At 52.6% G+C, this 12,390-nt stretch overlaps 3 protein-coding genes across 3 annotated transcripts; 2 read left to right on the forward strand and 1 right to left on the reverse strand.

Moving 5' to 3' along the window:
* Positions 1-2,622: 2,622 nt before the first annotated feature.
* On the forward strand, positions 2,623-4,203 carry J7T54_002975 (uncharacterized protein; the record flags this gene model as incomplete). Its single annotated transcript, XM_051509825.1, has 1 exon — positions 2,623-4,203. One exon carries the CDS (start codon positions 2,623-2,625, stop codon positions 4,201-4,203), a length of 1,581 nt encoding a protein of 526 aa, XP_051359207.1.
* Positions 4,204-8,162: 3,959 nt separating this feature from the next.
* J7T54_002976 (uncharacterized protein) lies at positions 8,163-9,212 on the forward strand (the record flags this gene model as incomplete). Its single annotated transcript, XM_051509826.1, has 1 exon — positions 8,163-9,212. The coding sequence occupies one exon, from the start codon at positions 8,163-8,165 to the stop codon at positions 9,210-9,212; it is 1,050 nt and encodes a 349-aa protein (XP_051359208.1).
* Positions 9,213-10,042: 830 nt separating this feature from the next.
* Positions 10,043-11,457, reverse strand: J7T54_002977 (Outer membrane protein; the record flags this gene model as incomplete). The annotated part of the gene is made up of 7 exons (XM_051509827.1): positions 10,043-10,106; positions 10,551-10,585; positions 10,641-10,752; positions 10,815-10,908; positions 10,985-11,094; positions 11,155-11,207; positions 11,269-11,457. 7 exons carry the CDS (start codon positions 11,455-11,457, stop codon positions 10,043-10,045), a joined length of 657 nt encoding a protein of 218 aa, XP_051359209.1.
* Between the last annotated feature and the right edge of the window lie 933 nt (positions 11,458-12,390).

Genomic DNA, 12,390 nt, shown 5'->3' on the forward strand with positions numbered 1-12,390 from the left:
CCACTTTCGCTTAAATAACGGCCCTTCTCCGTCCGATTCAGATCGCAAGGTTTCGTATGTTGTTAGAACAATATCATAGTTTTCGATACTGTTTGCCAAATATTGACGCTTTGGACCATGATACGGAAGATGTTTGGCGTCAATATGACTATCCATAGTGAGTAAGACTAAGTAAACATTTTTCAATGCGTTCGAAAACTCACGTTTTGATCTGTCTCTCCCATTCATATATGGCTATAGCCCCTTCGTCAGCTTCTTGTCTCCGAAGATATGTCGATAGTATAGAGTGTGCTTTACTTGACTTTGGTGTTACCACGAGAGTGATTCTTGGTTCATGTTGTGTGTTCGCCGTGGTGTTCGTGATCAGGTCAAGGGAATGGCAAATCAAGGAGAGGCTTGAAAGAGTTTTTCCTAAGCCCATTTCCTTATTATTTATTAGATCAGCGTTTCCTTGATGTAAGATCAACTCACATCAGCAAGTACACCGCCACCTAGACAGGATGGCGGCTCGATCTCGTATTTCTTCGTCACGACGTGCTGATACCTGTAAACGAGCCAAGAGTCAGCAATCCGCTTACTGGCCCACGATGAGAGGCATGAGCTTGGTAGGAGCTTACCGGATGAGCCCGCTCGGGGTTGCAATTTTTTCCCAGAGCGTAGGGAACCTCGCGTTAGTGTAGGCCCCAGTCTCTCTTTCGATCATCATGGCAAGAGCTTCAAGTTGATGTCTGAATATCACAGTATCAGAATTTTTGTCCAAAATGTTCCACAGATCACAATTGTCATACTTTTTCAGGTCTGTGCGTAGACGAGGACTTGGCGTGAGCCTATTCCTCAGTTGATCCAAGTCTGCCTCAGCAGCGTAGGTGGAGTCGAATATTCTCAAGACTTGACTGCGCTCTGCTTCTCCAAGTGAATCCCGAGCACCCGTAGCCCCACAGCATGGTACCGTGTTGACAGATTCTATCGAGGGCATGTCCTCACCAGGCAAAAGGAAGTACTGCGGATTGAAGTATCTGATGGTCGCATCAAACTCTGATGGGCATGGGTGTTGTAGAAAGAGCTTGCCACTCATGAGTGCAGCCCCAACTTCATCTTTCTCCTCGAGAATCCCGTAGACTGTGACCCGAACGTGGCAGACTCGTGGGCCCGCGCCTCTAGAAGCAATGGGTTTTGACTTCTTCCCACATATAGTGGCACTCAACGTGACCGAGTAGTTCCGAATGACTGCGGACAGCGTTTCGTCGATGAAAATGGCCGCCCGGGTACTCATGCCGTCTATGTGTACCCTGACCAACGCACCTTCATAGCTCAGGGTGGCTGGCGTGCATTCGGGAGGCAAGTCGACAGCACTTGTAGATGTTGCTTCTATCAAAAGCTGAAATATGTTAACGAGACCGGGCGAGAAGAGATCGAATGCCTACCAAACCGAAGCACGCGGGCCCTGATTGTTGCACGTATGGGTTTATTGCGCGTTTGCTCTGGGCTTCATCCTCTGTTTCCGCCAACTGAAGGTTGGCATACTGTTCCGTGAGACCTTGCGAGGACGGTGTTTGAGAAGATTCGGCATCCGTGTCATCATCAGTGAAGTCGACTGGCATCGGTGAGGTTCTCTGCGCCGCAGTGCTTTTCGCACTTAAGAAATCGGGGTTCACATCCGCCTTTTCTGCCTGCTGCGCGAGTTGAGGCTCGTAATCATCGTCTCCAGTGAGGTCAATAATTGGGATGGATGACTGAGTGAACACACGGGTGCCATAGTCGGCAGAAAAGTTTGGGCCGCTTGCGGAGAGCTTGGGCTTCTTGTTCAGCATTCGTGCCTCTTCGTAGAGGCCGTCGTTGGGCCTCTTCCCTGGCGAACTCATTGCGACAGTCGCATCTGCACACAAATTCGAGGCTATTTTTGATATTTGATCGCAGTTTAATAACTTGGTGTTATGAGTTCAAAGTACGAGAAAGCTGCGTTGAGGACTGCGAGCCGCGGGCCGACGGGGCAACAAAGGGCCAGTGGCGATGAGACATGGTTATTGAAGACAACTGCGGAAGCTGAAATGCACCATGCATGCAAATGATGTGACGAGATTCCTTCGTGCCATGCAAGAGTCGGTCAGCTGGGCCTTTGCTGTTGGTTGTGTTGGTTGTTGCTCATGTGCCTTGACCCATGCGTGCAGCGTACCACCCTCCCGGCCAGGACCGATCAATCATTGCACAGAATATGGAGCACTATCGTAGGATGAACAGTTGGGATCAGGTCTTCAAGAATTGACGTCCGGCGACATGTAGGCCTACCCGGTATAAGTCGCGAGATAGCATCGGTGATGCGAATGTAGGACTCGAAGTTATACCTTGGGTAGTTCAGTGATTTGTGACCTGTATCTGTATGGAAGCAGGCATGGGTCTCCCGACTCACCACTGTCCCGCAGATTCCCCCACTTTGTCTGGCGCTTGGAACTTGGAAGGCGCTCCCCGGCTGCATTGGCGCTGTGGTCCACTTCCATCTGCCTACTCCTACGGCAAGTCCGATGGATACCAGGTGTAGATAAGGCCGGCGGCAAGACAGCGAGCCTTTCGACATTGTCCGAAGAGCATAGCACACACTCCTACAGGCCGACTGACGATACCAAGATGCCTACCGCATCTGATTTTATCAACGCTGATTTCGAAATAGCAAGGCGACGGTTCAAAGAAAGTGTCGGTGACCCGGATATCTACGAGAAAGTACTTCAGACGAATGGATCCGACGAAGTCACAAAATTGATTAAGAAAGCACAAGAAGATGCAGCCTCCAGTCTAGGAATGCGGGGCATGGGACGCCTCGAGCCGTTCATCCTTCGCCTCAAAGACTTCGCCTGTGTTTTCGAGACTTACGTCCAAATCAAACCCGACCTACTCGCTCTTATCTGGGGTCCAATTCGTCTCCTGCTTTTATGGTCATCTGAATATTATGAGGCCGTGGACTCCGTGGTAGATGCAACTGAGATGATTGCGCAGGCGCTGTCACGCTTTGCGTCAATGGCCAGCCTGTTCAACGAGAATCAGGCAGTCCGATCCGTCCATGTTCTATTCCTCCAGGATATCCTCGACTTTTATGCTGCGGTCTTGAAGTTCTTCGGCAAATGGTGCTCGCCCGCTCGCGGCTTACTCTCCCGGGTCCGGGACAAAGTAATCGAAAAGGCGGAAAAAGCCTTTGAAATAGCGTGGGCGGCCAAAAAGAAGGAACTTCGTGTCGTCATCGGGAATCTCGAAAAGCACACACGCCTTTTGAAAAACGAGGTGACTTTTTTAGAAATTGAAGAGGCAAAGAAGGCCAGGGATGAAGCGCTGGTGAAGAGTATAAAAGATGACGAGAAACAAGAGACGCAGAAGTTCCATGGCCTGAGGTCTCGCATCGCTCCAGTACTGTACGATAAGGAGCTGGATCGGCTGAGCAACACATGTCACTCCGGTGGAGTGAATTGGTTGTTTCGCAACCCTGAATTCAATCATTGGCTCGATGTCTCTAAACGCGACTCGACTTGGCTATGGTTGCATGGAATTCTTGGGGCTGGCAAGACATATCTTGCCGCGGCGGCTATCAATCACATCAAGAAAAGTAATCAGGTGCTATTCGTCTTTGCCAGCCAGGAGAATCCGGACGAAACGGCACTTTCATCTATTCAAACATTGATGTTCCAGGCTGCGACGAATAATGCGGCTTTGAGAACTGTCTTGGTGGAAGCAAGTGAGCGAGAGTTACAGGGCAACACGAAATACGCGGCAAACTTGCTAAAGTCCCTACTCATGTCGGCTGGGCCGGCATATATCATCATCGACGGGCTTGACGAGATCGAGGAGATTGAGCGCCAGATACTCTTACAACAGCTGCAAATGATCTGCAAGGACTGCAAGGAGCTCAAGGTCCTCATTTCTAGCAGAGATGTGCACGATATCGAGCGGGTTCTCAAACCCAATGCAAAGGGCATTCGTGTAGATCAGAGAAACGGTGGGGCCATTCAGACATACGTCAACGACAGGCTAAAGAGTTGGATGGCTGAACACTGCGACGACATCGACTCCCAATCAGAGATAGTTCGCCTCCTGGCAGATCTGTCAGCGAAAGCTGGGGGTAAGCAGACTCTTGTCGAATGGGCCAGGCACCGTCATACGAACATGCCAGCGCTGACAATTTGCGTGGAAAAGGAATGTTTCTTTATGCACGTATCATGATGGATCTCCTAGATCACCTACATGGTAGCGATGAAATTCGCCAGGAGTTCAGGCATCTTCCGCGTGAATTGAAAGACGCGTAAGTCCAGTCACACCAACCTCTTAGTATTTTCACTAAAAATTGCAACTCAGATATGAACGAATCTTCCAGCGCATCGATCCAGACAAGCAAAACAAATGTCGGAAGATTTTTATCTGGATTGCATGCTCCCCGACTCGCCTCACAGCTCTCGAGTTGGAACAGGTTCTACTCCTGGAGACTAATGCTGGCAAAGCCCTTCCACGTGCAATTTCACTCAATTTCGTCAGGCTTTGCGGTCCCATCATTGAGGTCGTAGATGGCTGGCCACAATTTATCCACGTCACGGCCAAAAGGTGAGCTTTCTCTTCTCGGAAAAATCCACCTGTGGCATGCGGTGATTCTAATATCAACTATCAGTCACTTCCTTAGCAAAAAGCTCAACAATTCTGTCGACGCAGCACGAGCCAAGCTTGAAATGGCTCTGAGCGGCCTCTCCTACCTAAGTTCGCAGGATCTAAACGTTGAACTCTCCGATTTGGACATGAAAAAAAATCTGTTGCTTGGGAAATATCGCCTTCTAGAATATTTTGCGAGCAATTGGCACGCCTTAGCCCTTCCTATTGTACGGGACATTGATGATGACAACATATATCCCAGGTTCAACAGGATGCTGACAGATTTGGCCGGTCAAGCGAAGAATGACGAGTATGAGGATGAGGCAGACTCTTCGAGACCGCCATGCATCAACAGGGCCCTGGCAATGAACTCACCAGACGGTCATACTATGCTTGGGGCATCTCTGCGGTTTCGTCACAACGAGACAGTGCCAGACTGGAGTCGAACGGAAAGTAGGTCTACATTATGCCCCGGGATACAACCACCAGGTACTATTCGGAAACTCGGCTAATACTGTCTCTACAGGCCATATGTGGGTTGACTTGGATCCATTGACTACGTCAAAAATGCTCGTCCGAGTTCAGAAAATCTTCAATGATTTAGTCTGTTCTCGAGCTTTCCACGACGCTGACTGCGGTGTCCAATGCGTTAAACTGCAGAGGAACTACGGTGGTCGCCTCTACAAATGCAACTTTGTCTTCTGTGAACGGAACCGTCTCGGGTTTGAGTCAGACATTGACCGATCCAACCATTATCTATGCCATGACAGGCCCTGGAAATGCAACGATGCACGCTGTGAGTTCCGAGCCATTGGCTTCACTTCCAAGAAGAACCGAGAGAAGCACTGGCTTGAGCGTCATATGAGGGAGGAAGCCCAGCCCGGAGAATTGGATGGGTTGGAGAAAGATGAAATTCAACCGCTTCTTTTTCGCCTTGTGGCAGACGAGGACATGGATGGCATAAAACGTCTTCTGGCGCTTCCTGTCTGCGAAAGCCTGGGGTCGACTATCCGCACGGCAGCGTCATTAATAGCAGTTGAGAAAGGATCCTTTACAATGGTCCGGCTACTCATTCCTGAGAACTGGAGGCACCTTGACACAGACTTGGTGATAGGGGCAGTGGAATCAGGCGACGTGGATATGGTCAAGTGGGCGCTCCAAAAGTTGAATCAGGACGACCTTTCCAAAGTGGCCGTGCTTATGCTGCACACCAGTTCCACCGAGGTTTATTCCCACTTCAAGGACTATCTTCGCACAATTTGTGTTCCGAGGAACGGAATGAACCCACTAGAGGCTCTATTCAAACCAGCCGTCATCAAGAAAACGAAGAATGATATCACAGAGGAAAGACTGGGGGAAATATGGAAGCACTTGTTTCAGAATGACAGAGTGAAACAGAATACTTTGTCAGCTGCTCTACTCAATGTCGCCAAATCGACCTTTTCGATCCCACTGGCACAAACTCTCATCGAGCTCGGAGCTGATGTTGACTATCCCAAAGGTCCGTCCAACAATACCGGTTCCGGTATGTCAGTTCTGCACTATGCCGCAAAAAGGCCGATCTCAAGTGAAACAGCAAAGTTCATGGAGCTTCTTCTGAAAAACGGCGCATGTCCCTTCGAGAGAGCCAGCAAGGGGAACTCCCGATCTGTCCTTCCCTTCTTGAAGCGGGGAGTGTACGGCAAAACACCTTTCAGGCCATCCACAAATACCGACAACCAGGATAGCAGGAAATATGTCAATCTCGCAAATTGCGAGGGGGCCAAGAATATTTGGAGGGAGTTAGGTGAGACATGGGAGGAACTCGCTGAGCGTCACGCTAAGATATGGATGGAGGCAGAGGAAACAAGGCTGGAACAGAACAGGGTGCGGCGTTAGAGATTGCTACAGCAGGTTAGAGAGAGACGCCGACGTAGGGGCAGTCAATGAGTGTATACATATATCAACCTGTTGAGCTTTGCAACTAGGCCTCTGATAAAAGGCTTTCAGATCTTTGTATATTCCAATGCGAATGTCCTCTTATACGCCCCTTCTATAATTACAGTTCGTTAAAAACCTGCAACGCGGACTTCAAGTCAGGCGTTTCGTAGATCTTGCCGTCGGAGCCAGACAAGGGCAACGGCTCATTGAGCTGCTGAAGATCGGTCCCTTCATTCTTGAGGGCTACCTGTACGTCAGACGTCTCCCGAAGCAAGATGGCCGTTCCCGCGACCGCGGTCGGAGGCACATCGTCTAGGGAGTGGCCCGCATACAGTATTTTGCTCCCACTACGATTCGTCAAGTGTTGGAGTAGCTTAACATTGTCGCCTCTGCTGTGAGAGTCATAAGTATAATGGTTGGGATGAGCTGGGATGAGCTGGGATGAGCTGGGATGAGCTGGGATGAGCTGGGATGAGCTGGGATGAGCTGGGATGAGCTGACTACTGATACTCCAATCTGGCCCTGTCCAGTGTCGGTCAAATCGTATCTGGCTGAGCAAACGGGTGCCGTACTGCCAATCTAGGCTAGAAGTATCGAAGGCTCTGCCACTTTTGCCGAGGAAAGCTTTTGCCCGCTAACGCGTGTATACCCATTGGAATTCTCCTAGGGTTGGCAGGTTTAGGACAGACTGGCCTATTTTCACATGAATTCTGTCCTGAACCAAACTCACCCCTTGCAAACTCTATTGAGCTTGGGACAGAGGAGTCGAACATGGAGGAAGAAATAGAAACCGATCCCTAACAGCAAATGAGTGTGACCATCCCATGCAGATGCAATTTCCATTCCGTGCGATCCGGTCCACTGCATGGGAACGTTGTGTCCACCGCAAATGCGACGCACGGCTACTGTCCACGACCAACGGCTCCAAGACAACGGACGACTAAGGTAGCAATGAACATGCACGCCATTGATGGCTACTGGCCGGTAACCTGTTGCCTACAGACCTCGAACAAAGAAACCAGTCGATCACGGCGACTTTCAAACACAAAAGAGGAGCGTTACCATCCACTGTGACCCCTCATCATCTCCTCACCATTTGCGATTCTCATTGCTCCCTAGGTACTGATGCTTGACATCCTTCTCAATCCTCGCGTGGGTATTGCAAGGAATGCTTTCGTCTATTGTTGTGCGTGCAAATGTAACGACTACGTAGGGGAACTCTCTCGGTAAGTACTTATTACAATGGGCGGTGTGTGCAGTCTACTAGCTCCACTTTGGTATGTGAGGAAAAAGGGAAATGCTGGGGAAAGACGGGGGGTGGGTGAGAGTATATGCGGGACATATTGCTGGATGGCAACTATGACCATGGGATACCCCAGTTTACACGCGCCCGCCCGGCCTATTTGACGGGCTATCTACGACGTGGAGTACACGGTCCCGGGGCAGAATCGGGTGGAAATATCCCGAGACCCCGATGCTGAACTCCCTTTTTGGAAGGTTGATCTTTGTATATAAGTCGTGGGTGAGCATATCTGATAACATGGATCTACTGGACATAGGACGCGAATACATTCCATTGTATTCACTTGACAATTCGCCCGAGTGCACTGAACCTCACGATCATGTCCATTCCCCTTCCCCCCCAGCCCGCTGCCTCCAGTGGCAGCCCCGTCAACCGTCTCCTGATCGGCGTGCTGGCCGTGTTGGTAGCAGCACCGTCGGTCAGCGCCAACACCAGCCGCTTCCGAGGCGTCAACTGGGCTGTCCTAGGAGACAATTTTGTGGACGGTCCCCTCATCCTCAACGGGCTGGACGAGTCTGACGACTATGACACTGTCCGAGCCAAGGCCGATGCCGTCTACGCCGGCTTTGAGGACAACCTCGCTATCAACACCATCCGGCTACCAGTCAACACACACACCGTCAGCTCGACCTGGTGGGATGCCTATGCAGGCGTGATCGACTCCGCCACGGACCGCGGTCTCAATGCAATCCTGGGCTACTGGGAAGACGGGGCGGCATCGGGAGGTCGCGTCAACAATGTGGCCGCCTGGGACGCCATGTGGGACACCGTGACTGATCAGTACGGCAACAATAGCCTGGTCCACTTTGAGCCCATGAACGAACCACACGGCTACAGTGCCGCCGAGTGGACGGACATGGCGGCCACTTGGATTGCTGGGCACCCGTCGGTTCCGAGAGAACGCATCCTGGTGGGCGGCACCGGCTACTCCCAGGATGCCAAGCCCGTGTGCGCCGACCGCCGTCTCGACGGGACCTTGATATCCTACCACATCTACACCTTCTTTTACGGTCAGGAAAACTACGACGGCTGGGTTCAGACCTTCCGAGACGGGCTGGGCGATTGTGCGTCCCGCGCAGTCACGACCGAGTTCGGCGCCCCGATGGACAGCGGCCTCGACTACAGCAACGCCGACAGCGCGGACAACTTTGTCCAGTATTTGCGCGCTGTCACTGACGTCATGCGCCAACTCAACATGGGCTCGACCTACTGGCCAGGCACCGGCGGCAAGATCACCCAGGGCCAGAGCGACGATTGGTACTCGATCCAGAAGCTCCACGGCAGCGGTACCAACCTGATCCTGACCACCCCCAACCCGTCCGGCGTCAATCGGCTCTGGCACGGCTGGGGCCCGGAAAGGGTTCAGTAGGCGCCGGCGCTGGGTCACGCGCGCGTTCGAGTCTAGTGCTGTAGTACATGATTCTGCATAACAGGCGGGCAGTGCACGACATGAGCGGCGAATATAGCAATATTATCAGTCGATAATATCAGTCAAGACAACAGCACAGTTATATTTCCAGTCGCTAAAGCAAACACGCGTGAAACTGACGCAGCTGTGTAGCTGGCTTATGGTGCTTTCATTCACTAGGGCACCTAGACACTGCATGGTAGGCCATGGCCGTCTTGTCTGCATGGCAGCGTGGGTGTATCGTAGATGTTGCCCTGAGAGGATACTTCCACGAGATATTGGAGGCTGTCTCGTACGCTATTGGCAGTTGAGAATGCGGGGTTGGTTGCCGCAGAGGCTAACAAGGCGATGAGGGTGAGTGACTTGAACACTGCGGTGTGTACATAAACTCAAACGGTGGATGAAGATGATGTGACGAATACCTCTAGAACAAGTATATCGGCCATGATGCCCCGACCTACTCGAACACAATGATCAATTTGCACGATATTTGGGCCGTTCAGCCTCCGGGGTCTTGTTGATTCCTTGCCCAGAGTCTGCGCCCCTGACGAGATGTATTGCGTGCGCATTTGCTCCCAGTGTTCAATGACGAAACGGTCAGTTGCTCATTTGGCTGGATGTCAGACACAACGCCCTCGCGCTCGTGTCTCAAGTTTCAAAATCCCATGCTCACTACAGATAGATCCAAAATACCTTACGACGACAATGAGCACGAACAGCCCATACATATGCCGTTGAGCGTACAGAGGCGACTCGATGGAGGCCAGACACCAATCCCTTTGTGTAAAAAGTCAGAACATGTGACTCAGCCGTATTCTGCCTGCCGTGACAAGCTGCTCATCATACTGGAAACGCCTATCCATAATAGCACTCGTTAGTGTAGTGTCCTTCATGCTTGCAGAAAAGACACTATGCTTCCGCCTGCGTATGGACAAACCAACACCTCTTCCCGCGTGGGCAACAGGGTAAGCTATATTTCTTTGTGTGTTCTGTGGCGTCAAATTTCATGCTAGATTGTCGCGACATGGATTTCGTTCCTGTATGTACAGATCGCTATCTACTATAATAGACTATATACCGGCGGCTCAAGTCAATACTATCTTGGTATAGTTACTTATAACTAGACCGACTTCTATTTAACCCTACCCGGTAGCTAGTCTAGACCCGAATGTTATAGTTATGCGAAGCTAGTTATCCCAGTATTCTTCTGCCTGCATGATCGTAGCTCTTGCCTCATCTAGGTATTGCGCCTGCTGCTATATACCTCGGTTCCCCACGGAGACCACGTGCTTAGCCTACCTCCTAGCGGGTAGGCCGTTGGGAAGCTGATCCGCCTAGGAACCACCGGCTTAGTGAATCGGAAACCCTTCTGTGATAGTAGAGACTCACGTTGGGAAAGTAGTGGTTTACGGTCATGATCTCTGTGCCGTTGAAGCTTCCGGGTGCCACAAAGTCGATGCGGTTCAGCCAGCTATACTTTGGAGAGTCGGTTTCCACACGCCTGTCGTAATTGTCAGTCGTGGTGAGCAAGCACTCGAAGACCAAGGCGTCCGGGATGCATACACGACGCCGTTCTGGTACTGCCGGACAATGGCACCGCCGGTGTGCTTCACGTAGGCCCAGTAGCCATCGTCAAGCTTCACTACGTAGGTGATGACTTTGGGGTTACGTCAGTCGTCGACACGGGAGCGATAGGCGGGGTGGGGGAGGGGGCAAGTAGGTGAGCTACTGACTGAGTTCGAGGAAACGCGTCCCTGGGGTGGTTCCGGGCGTGACAATGCCGTCGTCGTTGGCGCGGAGAATCTCACCAAAGAGGCGACCCTTGGTGTCGTACCAGTAGCCCCTGCACGTGGAACGATGAATACAGTCCAAGGGCATGGGTCAGGGGCTGGAAAAAACTCACTCGCGACTCCACCAGCTCGCGCGAAGACCTGCGGGTGTCTGGATCGTGTGGTTCTGCCGAGATGGTGTCAGTCGATCCTCAGCCCGCCAACGACGCAGCGACTATCGAGCCTACGTTATCGAGGTCCCAGTCAATCTTGGCCTGGAAGGCGGGCAGCAGCTCAGGGACGGACGCGGGAGGGGTCCATTGGAGGAGCGCGTGGGACGGCTCGTTCAGGGACGTGCAGACACTGACGGGCGAAGCGGTGGCAAGAAGGGCGCGGCCCAGCTGGCAGGCCAGAATGAGAGTGAACGAGAAGAGCATGTTGAGAGGGCGAGGGCGAGGGCGAGGGCGAGGGCGAGGGCGAGGGAGAGGGAGGGAGCTTCGGCCGACTGGATCCGCCTGCGTTGCAATGTGCGAACAAAGTGGTCTCAGGTATCGTTGCAGCAGCGCCGTGCGTCTTCTATAAATCCGCCGTGGGAGGCGCGGCCGCGCAATGTCAATGCGACGACCAGTAAGTAGCCCAAGCCAGATTCCCTCCACCACGAGGTCCAAGACCACTACGCCTGATTCTAGGATCCATGGGCGGGGTTGGGCCCATTTGGCGATGTTGATGCGGCGGCCGACGTGACCATGCGTCCGCGATCGGCGCGGCGAACAATTCAATGCGGGTAGATGCAGGTTTGCAACCACCGGCAAATGACCACCGATCTAGGCATGGTGTGCGGTCCGGACCGCTCGGACCAGGCCAGGCGGGTAGGGTAGGGGCCGGAGGCAAGCCGGGGGGGCATTTAGCCGGGGCATTCAGCCGCTCAGGTACGGCGGCTTGTAAACGCATGCACGCACGTGCAAACACAATACGTACACAGTGCATATGCAGCCCCAGACAGCTCCACAGTCCCCACCACGGCGCTGTCGTCGCTAGGTAGGATAGGGTAGGGAGGGGACCGCGCAGACGTTTGTTCTTTCGACCGACGCCGTGCAGGTGCCCAAGGCGAGTCGCTTGGGACGTATTCATGATTATCGAGCCGCCCGATGCGTTGCCCAGCCTCCCCCCCGAGTCCCCGAGTCCCCGAGTCCCCAACGCTGCAGGGCAGGTGGGGCGTGGGACTTGGTATAAAGGAGCAGTCAGCCACTGCCACTAGTCCAGGGCGTCAACAACTACTGCAAGCCACGCGTTGCTTGACCGCGATCGCTGAACCAAGACGCCGACCCGCTCACTACATCCGCTCCAAGTCAAGTACGGCCGCTGTGTCT

The sequence above is a fragment of the Emericellopsis cladophorae genome, assembly GCF_022114955.1.
Source record: "Emericellopsis cladophorae strain MUM 19.33 chromosome Unknown NODE_71_length_88472_cov_121_463657, whole genome shotgun sequence".
Lineage (NCBI taxonomy): Eukaryota > Fungi > Ascomycota > Sordariomycetes > Hypocreales > Bionectriaceae > Emericellopsis > Emericellopsis cladophorae.